The 13,241-nt window shown below is 36.7% G+C and overlaps 1 protein-coding gene and 1 non-coding gene across 2 annotated transcripts; both read left to right on the top strand.

Annotated features, from left to right (window-relative positions):
* Positions 1-5,101: 5,101 nt before the first annotated feature.
* Trnal-aag lies at positions 5,102-5,183 on the top strand. Its single transcript has one exon. It is a non-coding gene; the product is annotated as a tRNA-Leu (tRNA).
* Positions 5,184-7,318: 2,135 nt separating this feature from the next.
* LOC122719493 lies at positions 7,319-12,615 on the top strand. The gene is made up of 6 exons (XM_043945361.1): positions 7,319-7,434; positions 7,518-10,182; positions 10,705-10,812; positions 10,968-11,183; positions 11,927-12,247; positions 12,457-12,615. Exons 1-6 carry the CDS (start codon positions 7,319-7,321, stop codon positions 12,613-12,615), a joined length of 3,585 nt encoding a protein of 1,194 aa, XP_043801296.1.
* Positions 12,616-13,241: the final 626 nt, after the last annotated feature.

Here is a 13,241-nt window from a genome sequence, read left to right as displayed (position 1 = left end):
CAAAAATTACATCGCGGCAAGTAAGTACGCGGCTCCCTATCCGACATCGTATCGAGAACAAAATGGTGAGCTTCCCCAGGTCCCCTGTGCAACGATAATGCTTCTATGGCGGAATCGTAGAGGGAATTGCTCGCACCATGGGGGTGGCCCTCGTGTGTGCCATTCAAAGTCGATGAGTAGGTGAGCCATGAATTTTTCTCTCCATGGTCTCGGTAACTATCGATTGTGTTTCAAAGTCGATTGTGTCTCCATTATGTTCGCAACCGAGAGAGAGAAAGAGAGAGAGAGAGAGAAAGAGAGAAAGAGAAAGAAAGCGAGAGAAAGTCGGATGTTCGAGGAGCGGAAACTGGATGGGAGAGTAAGGGAAAAAGAGAGAGAGAGGGAGAGGGAGAGAGAGAGAGAGAGAGAGAACCCTAAAGTACGGAACGTCCAATTGACTCCGCCATATTGAGTTTGGTTCTATGGGCTCTCGAGTATACAGAGCTCTTGGAATCGAGACACGTTATACGACGGTCCGCCCGTAGAAGGAGCTTCTAGGGTAACTTCGTTATGGGGTTTCTACGTGACCAAAATCCGACTGGATATGGAACTAGCGTACGATACGCGCTGCAAAAATGTACGTATCGCCTGATAATGTATTCCTCGACTTCGCTTCTTTTGAAATGGGAAGAAAAAGGACCGTGTGCTTGTTATTTTTAAAATCATTTTACAAATATCTAAAGATACGATGTAGGCTTGATAAAATTTAATATAAAAAAAAATTTGATTATCAAACATCGTAACTTAGCCAATAGGTATCGTCACGAATTTACTACCGGAAATATAGGAGAATCCCGACTGGGCCATTGTGACACCCTGCCCGCGATATGTATCAAATTATCCTTATAATAGAAAATGGCGGCAACGTTACACCTACCAGGTGTTGTGCTAGGCGCCAAAGAACGGTCCTCACTGTAAAGAACACAATGAATTATAATGCGCTCCGTGCCGCATACAATAATATCTTCACAATACCGTTTCTCGCTACAAAAGGTGTTGCTTTAATGGGAGTCTGGTTACACCGAAACCTTTTAAACGAACGTAGTCGCGTTTCCCGCGCGTGTAAACAGTCCCAGCGACGAAGACGACGACAGATCGAATCTCTTTCCCCTGAAAAACACATTTTTCCACCAGTTAGATCAAGAACACAGATATTCGATACTCAAAGTAAAACGACAGTTTTCGATATTCTTGTATCGCTTTTTATCCGTATCCAATTCGAGACATGCACCAGCTACTTAAGATAGCTGAATATAGAATTACAGGCAGATCTAAGATTGAACGTTTTTTTCAAGTATTTCGAGAAAAGCGATTTTTTGCTTTGAATTATCGAACAGTGGAAAAGAAGGAAATTCGAAAACGTAAATAAAGGAAAAAAGATATGGGTTAGCTTTGGCGATCCACTTCCCGTCGGATGAACGTTACTATTGAACGCGCGTGAAACAAGCGTTCGTCTTTCGGATCAATTAACTTAATGTTCCACCGAAACGAGGAATCCACGACGGGGATGTTAACAAAATGCCGTGTCCCTCGGTTGCAAAAGGTAAACGAACAAGAACAAGGCGAGAAAGATAAAAGAGTGACCGTTGGAGCACAATGTTCGTTGGTTTGTGTGAACTTGCACTTTAAGGAAGCACATTGAAGCACAAATCAAAATGCAGTCGCTACCGGAAGAGTACTCGAGCAGTTGAAGAGCCCTTCGCTATTACTGTGGAGGACTTCGCAGTGCTTGACGAATCACTCACTAATTGCGTTCGTGACATGGCCCAGAACTAACAAATGGTTTCTTCGCTTGAAAAGTGTCGATCTTTTTTTTTTTTCTTTTTTTTTTTTTCTTCTCAATCTCTCTCCTCTCTGACTCTTTCCGCTCGCGTAGGATACGCATGTCGCGCATTTTAAGCAAACGTTGCGAAATTTTGTGAAAGTAATTAAAAAGGACGAGAATTTAAAAAAATTAAGCGGACAATTAAACGCTAAGTTATAAACGAAGTTTGTTAATACGAGGAGGGGGGAAAAAATTCGACAGTTCGAAATTCGAAGGAATATTACATTGCTTTTCAAATGAAACGTCCGCCGGACTGGCTTACTATTATTCTCTCTATTGTCCTAATGGGGGATAATCGTAAGATTCTCCTTGAGAGTCTCATTACGAATCAAGGACCCCTTAATGGCTCCTATGAAACTCATTGGCCATTTAACGGCGAGGACGCGCCGATAAACGCTGAAAGATTGACGATCTCGAGTGCGAATTTTCTCGTCAATCATTCTATTCTCCTTTGCGACATTTTCACTAGCAAACTTACAAATTACTCTCGAAAAGATAATAATTGCAAATTCATCGACGAATCTTTTATTTTATAAATAAATAAATATAAAGGATATTTATATTGTAAAACTTATATTGTAAAAATATCCAGAAATAAGAAAAGGAAACAGCAATAACGATCGTAGAGAGTAATGTAGAGTTGAGAAATGTAAAAATAAAAATTAGAAAAATGTAACGTTGTTACACGAAGCCGAGACACATCAATCGCACCGCGCTCAAAACTGTATCGTATTTTCATTATCATCAAATTGGACACGTAGTACAGCCACGAATTTTAACAATGGTAGCCTCACCATACTTGCCTACGTACGCCCGACACCCTTTATACGTTCCCCTTGCGGAAACGCGACGTCTCCATGGTTACAACATTGAAACCCCGCTAGGGGATGACAAAATGGAGAGGCGCAATACTCGGCCTGACAAAAGCGAAGTAGAATCGAAGAACTTCTTCGGCTACGTACTTGTATTTGAAAAGTCGAAATCTATACAGTGACAGATATGGAAACACGTAAAGTTTCTCGCTAATGCATCCACGATTAAAATTCTTCGAAAACGAAGACGTCTTTAATATTCTTATGAATTAATACTTTTTACGAAAGGATGTAAACTTTAAATTAACAATTTAAGTTAACAATATAACCAACAGATCGATAGATACGGATATTATTTTACCAAACCCTTTACAAAAATGAAATGCAATACGATTTACCAGTTTCTTCTCATAACAAAAGGGAACAAGACAACGATCACGTCATGTCCACAAGATTTGCGTTAACATCGTTCAATGGCGCCCGCATTGACGTTATCTGCCATTGGGGATCTTTCAATCCGTGGGTACTGACGAAACGACCGTTCGTGTTTAACAATGTTCAACTCGAAAAAAGACTCCGAAGATTATATCTTTATGGACGAATGACAGATTTTTTTTTTTTTTTTTATTCCAAATATCCGATAGATTTCCAATGATTGCAATAATTTGATTTTATCTAGGACAATCCACAAAGAAAGAGAGAAAGAGAGAGAGAAAGAGAAAAACAGATTAAAAACAAATGATTGTGGCTGGTCTGTAAACAAAAGAGGATCATCGAGGAAAATGGCGACTCGATACACGAGCGTCTAATCCCGGATGAGACGACGGATGTGACGGTGGTGGCGAAGGATGACGGAGAGGCGGCGAAGGTGGAAGCGGGAGGCGATGCAGACGCATCTCTCGGATTACGTCTTAACAAGCTCCACGACGTTCATTTGTCTTATCCGCTCTCGCTAATGCGACAGCAGCTGTTGAAATGATTAATTCACCACGAGGATGCTCCTACGCCTTATTCAGACTCTCTGCTATACGCGGTCGAGTTCGCGCGAGCGTTGCTACATTCCGACTTTCCATTATGGTTCTCGTCTCGATTAATCAACGCCCTTATCGTTACTATAAATACCATCGAATGTTTAATTAAACATCGTTCACGATGACATTCGTTTGACGCTAACGTGTCACGCCTGTTACATATAAATTCCGTGAGAATTGAAAATACTCGTGTATTGTATTCGTGTTTCTTTACGTTAAAAAATTATAAATTGTTAATTGTTAAGTATTGACATGAAAAGATATTTGATTCATATTTTTTAAAAAAATATACAACATAGATAGATAATATGAATTGGAAATCGAAATTGATTTTCTTTCTTTTATAGATAAAAAAAAAAAATTAAAGAATAGAAATCTATAGAGATAAAGTATTGTTTAGATAAAGAAACCTTATAAGATACTTACGTACTTACTGTTTATACATTGTCAAAACAATGTTCGAACGCTGTATGTAAAGTCTGATTGGATTAACTTTCGATTTATTTGCCGTAAAGGAGGAGGGAGATCGGTTATTGTTACCGATCGATGACTAATCCGCTCCGAAATCGTTTGTATTCGCTGCGTAAGGACGCTAACTGACTCGATTATGATTCAAGCCCACGAGAACAAAAGACCACCAGCGTGACAATTGAACTTCATCGCGCCGATATAAAGTTACAGATGAGAAGGGAGAAAATGAGAGGTGAATATTAAGTCGGCATACAAAATGGCCGTCGCGAAGTGCGAAAAAAAATAGGGATGCGTTAGTTCCTCTCGCTTCTGTGTATCACATGCTGGTTCACGGAATACGATGCGCGTGGGGGACAGAAAACGTTATACGCATGCGCCAACTACGTGGATCGAAAGCTCCGCCCGGAGACTGCCTTTGTCTAATCTATGCTATCTACGCCCACGACATGTGGCCAGCAAAAGTACGAATTTATCTCTCGACGGGATCCTAATGTAGAATTGTAATACGCCACAGATGCTAAAAAGCATGACATGGATAAAAATTTGATGGCGTAAAATATAAAAAAAATCTAACTCACTTTTATTGTTAATATTAAGGTTATATATTGAAGATTAAGTAACAATGTTTCAAACATCGTTATAAGTACGAAAAATATAATCGATGAAATTATTATAAAGTATTTAAAATATAATTACAAAAAAATAGAACTTTATATTGTTATTATATGTATTATATGTATAATAAGTTTTATTTAAACAAATATGAGCTCTGAAGAAAGATTGAGATATTGAATTCAATAAATTTATATCTGATACACATTATTTATTTTTATTAATTATAGAACTATATACATAAAAAATATAACGTATGTAAATATTGCAATTTGCTTAAAAAACTGATTATAAAAAACTACCTCACATCTGGTAGCGTGGCCGAGCGGTCTAAGGCGCTGGTTTAAGGCACCAGTCTCTTCGGGGGCGTGGGTTCGAATCCCACCGCTGCCAAATTTTTTTTTCGATATATTAATAAATTTTTATAATCGTTTAAAAGTATTATTATAAATACTAAAATAATTATTATAAAATAAAATATTATTATAAACTAAAATAAAATTGATTCTAAACTTTTATCATCGCACAAATTATTTCTAAATCTATTTATTCAAATAATTAATCATTTGCGATATATTCAAACATTGATGATGAAATGGAAAGATTAATAATTCTCTTATATAAGTACTTGTGATGCTTCGATGTTATCTACAAATGATAAATTCGAATTATTTAATTATTAATTTAATTCACAATTTTAAACGGAAATGAGAATTTGTAAAACGACTTAACATCAGTATATTTTTTGTTGTTATACATTCAAGAAATTAATTGAATAAAATAGAAAATAGATTATGCTTATCTGGAGAAAAGTCACATTAGTTTTGTTTCAATTACTGTCCTATTTAGATACGTCAAAACTGTATCTTCGACTTCAGGTATAATGTAAAATTTCGCATTTAAAATATATATATGTATTTTATCCGTGTTTAAAATACGTTTATTCGTGAGTGTAACGATTGTGTGCGTTTTATTCGTAAATATCAGTATATTTTATTGTTATTACTAATGGATAGGAAATTGTTACTGTGTTAATGTATTATCCACGGTAAGTCATATGCTTTTTATCACAGACACAGATCAAAACAGACTAGACATGACATTTTATGCAAATTTCGTGTTGCATCAATCAATGTTTCTTACGCCATCTGGCAAGCTATAATCTAAGTACATATATATATATTTATGATATATAAAAAGTAAATTCTGTTATGATTTTTATTTAATATGTTAGATACAATAAAGATAGAAATCGGCATTATCTTTCAATTTAAGAATTACAATAAATCAGTTTAGTACAATAAAGAAAGCAAACAAAGGGAGAAGAACGAAGATAGAGTAAAAATTATGAAATTAACGCCATCTTCAGAATGCCGCAAATGAAACTAATATAAATAAGGATAATAAATAGTAGAAGAAGGGTAAAAATATAGGGTAAAAATAGAATAAGAATTAACTAGTAACGCCATCTCTTGAATGCTAAAAATATTTATTCAAACAGATAAAGTAGAATAAGAGTTGATGACTAGTGCCATCTTTTGAGCTCATTGGAAGATATTTTTATCTCTTAAGAGATGGTGTTAGTTTCCAATTTATATTCTATTTTATCCTATTTTTACTTGAAAAGATATTTTTAATATTCGAGAAATGATGCTAAGAATCAATTCTATCTTTTATTCTTCTACTATTTGCTTTTCTTGTTTGTATATTGTTGTTTCATTTGCATCTATAAAGATGGCGTTGATTTCATATTTTTTACCATATCCCTATTTTTTCTCACTTTACCCTTCTTGTTCATACTTGTTCTTGGTACATGATAATAAACAAGGTATAGAATGTCAATAAATTTATTTCATTATTTCTTTTTCAAAACTGCTATAATTTCAACTATTATTAATTTAATCTAATTAATTTTTAAATTTATTTTTAATTTTTTCTAATTTTTAATTTTAACTTTTAATTTAAAAATTATAGATATTGTATTGTTAATTTTATAATACATCTCTGGATAATGATTTCGATATTAATATATGGTGAGAACTTTGAGTATAATATTAAAATAATAAATCGTAATATCTCTGAGATACGAAATAAAAAAATGCATTAAATAATAAATCTATTTCAATTTTAAATCTAATTTTATTCACAAGTGTCAGTATATTTCACTATTACGAGAGAGAGGAAAATGTATTGAATTAATAAACGTTATAAAGGAATTTTATCCGTAACGTTATCTACAATTAATAAGTTGCATTATAATAAGAAAATTGCTATTACTACAACTGATAACATTAAACATTCATCGATCAAATAGAAATTATTGGTAAGTACTTTCATGTATTTTTTCATGGTAATATAACCTATATGTAATGCAATTCTTTTCTTTTAAGACTTCTTACCGTGTATGCGCATGTCCTGAATTTGGTCAAAATTTGTTTGATCGATAGTTGAAATTGAAGTAAAAGTTCGCGGATAAAAATCCCGTAGATATATAATTTAGAATTAGATTTAAAAGTAATATTTTTTAAATGAGTAATAAAATGAGCACTTCTAAATGTGTTCAAAATTCTTGTTGTTCTTCTGACACGAGTATTCCGTGCATGAAGAGAAAATATACCTACAAGAAAATCGTAAAAGGGAAAAGGTACGTATATAAATCTCGTGAAAATATTTTCACATTATATATATTATCGTGAATAAATTTTTAAGAAAATTATCGATTATCAGATGGGAATATCCTCTTCCGTGTATAAGAGATTACTGGATGAAAATGATTGACGAAAAGGAAAAGAAATTACTCGCAGTAAGAAATCCTTTTCTTAAATTATCCTACAATTCCTTTCCTAAAAAATATTGCAATTCTATTGATTGTAATACATTCGTTGAGAATCAATCGTTTAATCGCAATTCTTTTTCTAATTCTTGCTTAGATGATCGCGATACGTCCGACAATTCTTTGCACAAGTCACATCTTATAAAAGCAAACGTTAAATCGAATAGAAATCGTTTCGATAACGTAAAATCGATATTAAAGAGATCGCATCAAACTGTTCCAAAAAGTCTGGATACAATGTGCTATTCTACCACATTTGAAAATGTACGAATCCCAAAATTAAATACCCGTGGTCCTCAACCTAGTTCCGGTAGAATTCATCCTGGTAAAGTGGATGATATCCGGGCTTCTTTCAGTGTTCAAAATGAAGGAAAGATACAAGAAAATAATTCTACCACTCTACCAATTCTGACTAAATATCCTCGGATGTCAGAATTCCAATCAACATTGAAAAAATTACGGAAATATTTAAAATTATCGAAGGAAAAAGATCTCAAAACCAAGGATCAGGCTCTACATGAGAATGATAAAACGATAAAAGAAATTAGAAAGAAACTTTCAACTGATCGATCCACGATGAAACGAATTAAGGAAAATTTATTACCAAACGAAGATTCTTTAAAGTATACCGCTCGTTCTGCTTATAAAGCATTGAAACGTTTGTCAAAGGACAAAAATTTAGATTTCAAATTGAAATCTATCGACCATTTAAAACAAGGATCATTTTTGAGTGAAAATTTTCTGGTAAGTAATGACGACAACCAAGTTTTGGTAAAAAGTAAACAGATTGAAAAAGATAAATTAAATGAAGAATCGTCTCGTATTTGCGAGATGCCGACAATTTTTGAACAAAAATCACTCGAGGATTCAGAATTTTCAGGTACCGACGATGAAAACGGAGCTTTGAAATCCGACGAGTCAACGTCGAGAAGCATTCCCACCGAATCTCGTTACACATCGGGGCCTAATCCAGAATTCGTGTTGTCAGAGGGCTTGGAGGACAATCCTTTTACCCGTATTCTATCATCGATTCCAAAATTATCCTATCCAAGGAAAAGTCGGGACAGGTGTTTGCCGTGTATGTACAAATCGTTCGAGACTCCTCCCGAACGAAAGATATCCCTACCCAGAACCGTTTTGCAGAGAATTATAGATGATGAAAAATTCAAAGTAACGTCGCTTAAAGATTCATTCGAAGACAGCGATTCCACTTCCATTTCCACTTCCACCAGCATACCAAGTCTTAAAAACGAAATTGAAAGAATTTTGAACGATGAAGTTGAAACGAGAAACGTTGGATTCGACGACGTGGAATCCAATGTTCCTGAAAGTGAAGTTACAGAGGATGCCGCTTCCTCGTTCCAAGAGAAGGGAATACAGAAACGACCAGAGGACGCAGCGGAGCAAAAAAGTACTGCGGAACCGGAGACTTCGCGTGACGAGATTACAAAGAAAGGTAAAGGGGATCCGCAACACGACGAGGCAGCATCGACAAATTTGAACGAGGAGGCTCGAATCGAGATAAATCGGACGCAAGTCGCTTCCCTGGAACAAACGAAAGAAGGTCGTTCCTCGTTACGCAACGAGAGCACGGAGGAAGAAGAAGACGACTCGATTGCGACCTCGATCGGCGACGATCAACCTAAACCGAAATACTTGGCGCCCTGTCATGCTCCCACGAATTTCAGGCCGAGCTTAGAGCCCCTTCGAGCCCTGAGAAACCGTAAACCGACGACTCTGCAACATCGTGTCGACCTGCTCGACACATCCTCGTTGAGAAAAAGCGATTCCGTGGACGAGCAGGTTGCGGAAAAATCAAGGCCTAAAAGTGTCCTCGAGAAGAAGAGATCGAGCGGAGACGAGGCGGAGCCTGTGCCGCCTCGGCCCTTAACGAAAGCGAAGTCTGTCCTGGAAAAATTGACGGCTGAAAAAGGTGAAACGATCGTGGAGAAGCGGCAACGCGTTCTCAGAAAGGGAACCAGCTTCTCGGGCTTTTCCGTATCAACACCGACGTCCAACAAGTCGGAAATATATCGCGACGACGCGTCAAAGGGCACATTACGAGAATTGGACGAGACTCGTGACGATGGCCTTTTAAAAACACCACTCGCGACCGATTTATCGAGAGCCGGGACGAATTTGCCGCTTACACGTCCGGACGAGATCGTGGAAATTTTAACGAATCTCGAGGAGAACGTATCGTCCACCGATATGTTAAACATCTTGTGCAAAGAATTTTCGGAACGGTTGACGAAAAATAGCGAGAACGACGACCCGATCACAGGAGAGCGTAATAGAATGATTACGAATCTCGTCAGGTTGTTAATTGATTCTAAACGTTATTTGTATCCTGATAAATATCCTTCTGATTTGCTTTTCTCCATTGATCAGCCACCCATACATAACATCAAACTCTTGAAACGGATACTACCTATAGATACTTATAATAAAATTTCGAAATTGATGAAACTACCCAAATGGCATATAAAACAAGAGATAGTTAAAGAAAAAAAAGTCGAGGAGGAGAAAGTCGAAATAGAAAGTTTCGACAGTTTGGAGGTAAGTTTGTCGTACTTTCGTTTTCCTTTGAAAAACCAAAAAAAAAAAAAAACAAAAAAACAAAAATTATTATAACTCGATACTAGACGGATGTTGTGAGTTGTTATTATTAGGTAATCAAGAAATATTTGATTGTTTTTTCACGACAAAGAAGAACAGAAAATACAAAAAATATAGAGAAAGAAATTTTCATTCGTTTCTTCGTTATTTTTTGATTTTTTGAATTCGAGTCGAGTTATTAAAAAGAGAATTAGATATATATAACAATATGAAAGAGAAGGAATCTTATGGAAAAGAAAATTTTAATAGATTCACCATAATCGAGCACAATAGAAATAAAACATTTAATTATAATTTACCACGAGTCCAATTTAAAAACGATTATTTATATTATTCCATGCATTTCTCTTATACTTTAATTAAATAAACATTCTTGGTTACCCGATATTTATAGTTTGTTGTTCTACTTTAATCCATCTTTTTAAAGATAACCTTTTTTTTCTTCTTTTTATAATTATCAAGGTGAATCCACCGACATTGGAAGACGAGGAACCGCCCGATGAGGAGAAACTGCCCATGGAGCGTAGATACAATCCTTACGCTCTATTTCTGATGAAACCAAGACGTAAGGTGCGATATCGGATTGATAGCGATAGAGTAATCTTCTAACGATCGGAAAGATGTGGAAAAAAATAAAAGTGTCGGGCGAAAGAGAGATAAAGGGGGAGGGAAAAGAAAAAAAAAGAAAAAAGAAAAAGAAAGATAATATCTTTTTACGGGGACAGGTGATTACGTGGCGCTCTTTGAAGAAAGAAGATCTCGAGGGCTACGATCCGGAGGCGACGCTCAAAATGAGAGCCGACAACTCGATGAAAAGGATATGTCAGGACTTCTGCCAGTGGGTCGAATCTTTGGGCGGGACGGATAATACCATCGACGAGGAAGTTCTCAGGGATATGTTTGAAATCGATTTCAGTGCGGATATTTGCAGAACGTTACAGGTTAAAGAGAAATATCGTTGATGTTCCCTTGTTTGTTGGACAGATTTTAATTAGGGCTCTTACCGTTGCCTCATTCGAATCCTATTGTATTTGAATATCTATTTAATCGAGATTCAAGCAGTACTCGAATATTTGATTTAGAGTTTCGAGTATAGAACTCGGTTGACGCGTTAATCGAGGAGGATGGAGGATATCGATTTATATACAAGAAACGATTACAAAAAAGTACAACGAAATGATTGTGACAATACTCGTTTTAAACGCGTATGCAAAAAATAATTCTGGTTATCTGAAAACTTTTTTCATATATATTCATCCACATTGAATTTGTTAATCGAGGTTTCACTGTACATCAATAAATTTACTCTTTGTTCCCAATTTATTTTTTGGTCGAGAATTTTTGGGACTATCCAATTAAAAGAAGGAAGAAAATTCGAATCTCGAGTATTCAAATAATACATATCAGGATACTTAATAAAAGCTCTAATTTTAATCCGTTTATATTTACCCATTCCACGCAAGCGTTATTGATTTTGGTACGAGCTCTTCGTAAAATTCTCCTCAAATATCGACTCGAATCTCTAATTACTTTGAACAACACGTTTCGGGTGGAAGGCCGTTTCCTCCCTTCCGAAGTTGAATCTCGCGAGAAAGTTTGCACAGCTGTCTCGTTTAATCGCACCTGTACGCTTTATTTCTTGCGTTTAACTCCTTCCTTTCTTTTTTTTTTTCCCTTTAAGTAGGTGTCGATCAAGGAAATGCCGGTTGTGCCCGCGGAGGTGGCCTTCACGAGAAACTCGCCCGGCGCGAGCAAGCTCATCATGACGAAGAAACACGTGATGAGGGATGCGAAAGCGGAAAAAACTCCACCGAAGATAAAAGCCTTCGGCACGGCTCTGCCTCTGAATATTCAATTCATACCGCCCGATAATCAGGTACACAAGAGATGGCTGGAATGCGAGGACGTGCCTGTGGATATCGAAACGATGGAAGCTGTTTGGAAAGATATAATGATGCTTAGAAGCGTGAGAGGTTTCGTGGAGTGGCTTCAAGAGCATCCAAAGGTAATTATACCGTATTATAAAGAGATTTCTCGAAAGATGCGACGGTATTATCGATACGTCCATTTCCACTTCGCTTCTTTCCCTCCTGTATTGACCTTTGCGCTACCAACGCCGCTGCGCTTAAGACAAACGAATAATTAGAACCGAATTCCTTCGTTCGTTACAACGTTTCCCGGATCCGCCTAAAATCCTCTTAATTGCCGTTGCAGATACCACCGCCGGAAGCTTTGAAGAAAATGGTAGCGATGGATCCGAAAATGCTGAGACAGATCGAGGACGACGAGATGTTCGCCCATCTCGAGCTGGATATCGAGCAAATCAAAACTTTGAGAGTGGCGGTTAACGAAGACATTCCCATGAAGATATGAGATCCCGAGCTTACGTTTATATACATTCATCTCTTCCCTTTCTTCCTTCATCTCTCTTCTAATTTCACCTCTCAAATGAATAGCCTCATGGTGTATCTCGGCGCGAAACCTTCTACGGGATTTTCACTTTTATTCATCGAAACGAATTACTTCAATATCCGTGAAATTTTCATACGCACACATTGTACCTACTTCCGATATTCCTGTATATATACTTGTTTCACTTCGCTTTGAATCGAGCCGATGCATGAATATTTTAATTGCATTTGATTGTGCCGCAATAAATGTCGCACGAATACGAAATGAGCGTCAAAAATCAACGCTGTCCAAATGGATGGATGATATCAGAATTTCTCGCCTCCGTTCCGCTTATAAATGGGCGTGTAACCGATACGACCAGTCGATGACACCGTGTCAAAAGCCTATCCTCCCTCCCGCTCTCGTTTTGCGTACGAAACGAAGGGGTTAACCTCCGAGGCCTCGCCAGTACGAGAAATTTCTGCCTCGACCAGTGCGTCCAGTGTATCCGTTATGTATTTGCACGAATATCGAGCGGGCCGTTTGAATCGAGAACGAAATATCCGAAGAATTATAATATTCGAGGGGCGTGGAGGATCGTTATTTTC

The sequence above is a fragment of the Apis laboriosa genome, unplaced genomic scaffold (assembly GCF_014066325.1).
Source record: "Apis laboriosa isolate Shangri-la unplaced genomic scaffold, ASM1406632v1 scaffold11_cov152, whole genome shotgun sequence".
NCBI lineage: Eukaryota > Metazoa > Arthropoda > Insecta > Hymenoptera > Apidae > Apis > Apis laboriosa.
The sequence above is the reverse complement of the archived record's forward strand: the minus strand, read 5'-3'. Positions and strand labels throughout refer to the sequence as shown.

Coding starts and splice junctions, on each gene's coding strand:
- LOC122719493 (XM_043945361.1), top strand. CDS start 7,319: ATGAGTAATAAAATGAGCACTTCTAAATGTGTTCAAAATTCTTGTTGT. Junction 7,435..7,517: donor AAAATCGTAAAAGGGAAAAG/GTACGTATATAA, acceptor ATCGATTATCAG/ATGGGAATATCCTCTTCCGT. Junction 11,184..11,926: donor ATATTTGCAGAACGTTACAG/GTTAAAGAGAAA, acceptor CCCTTTAAGTAG/GTGTCGATCAAGGAAATGCC.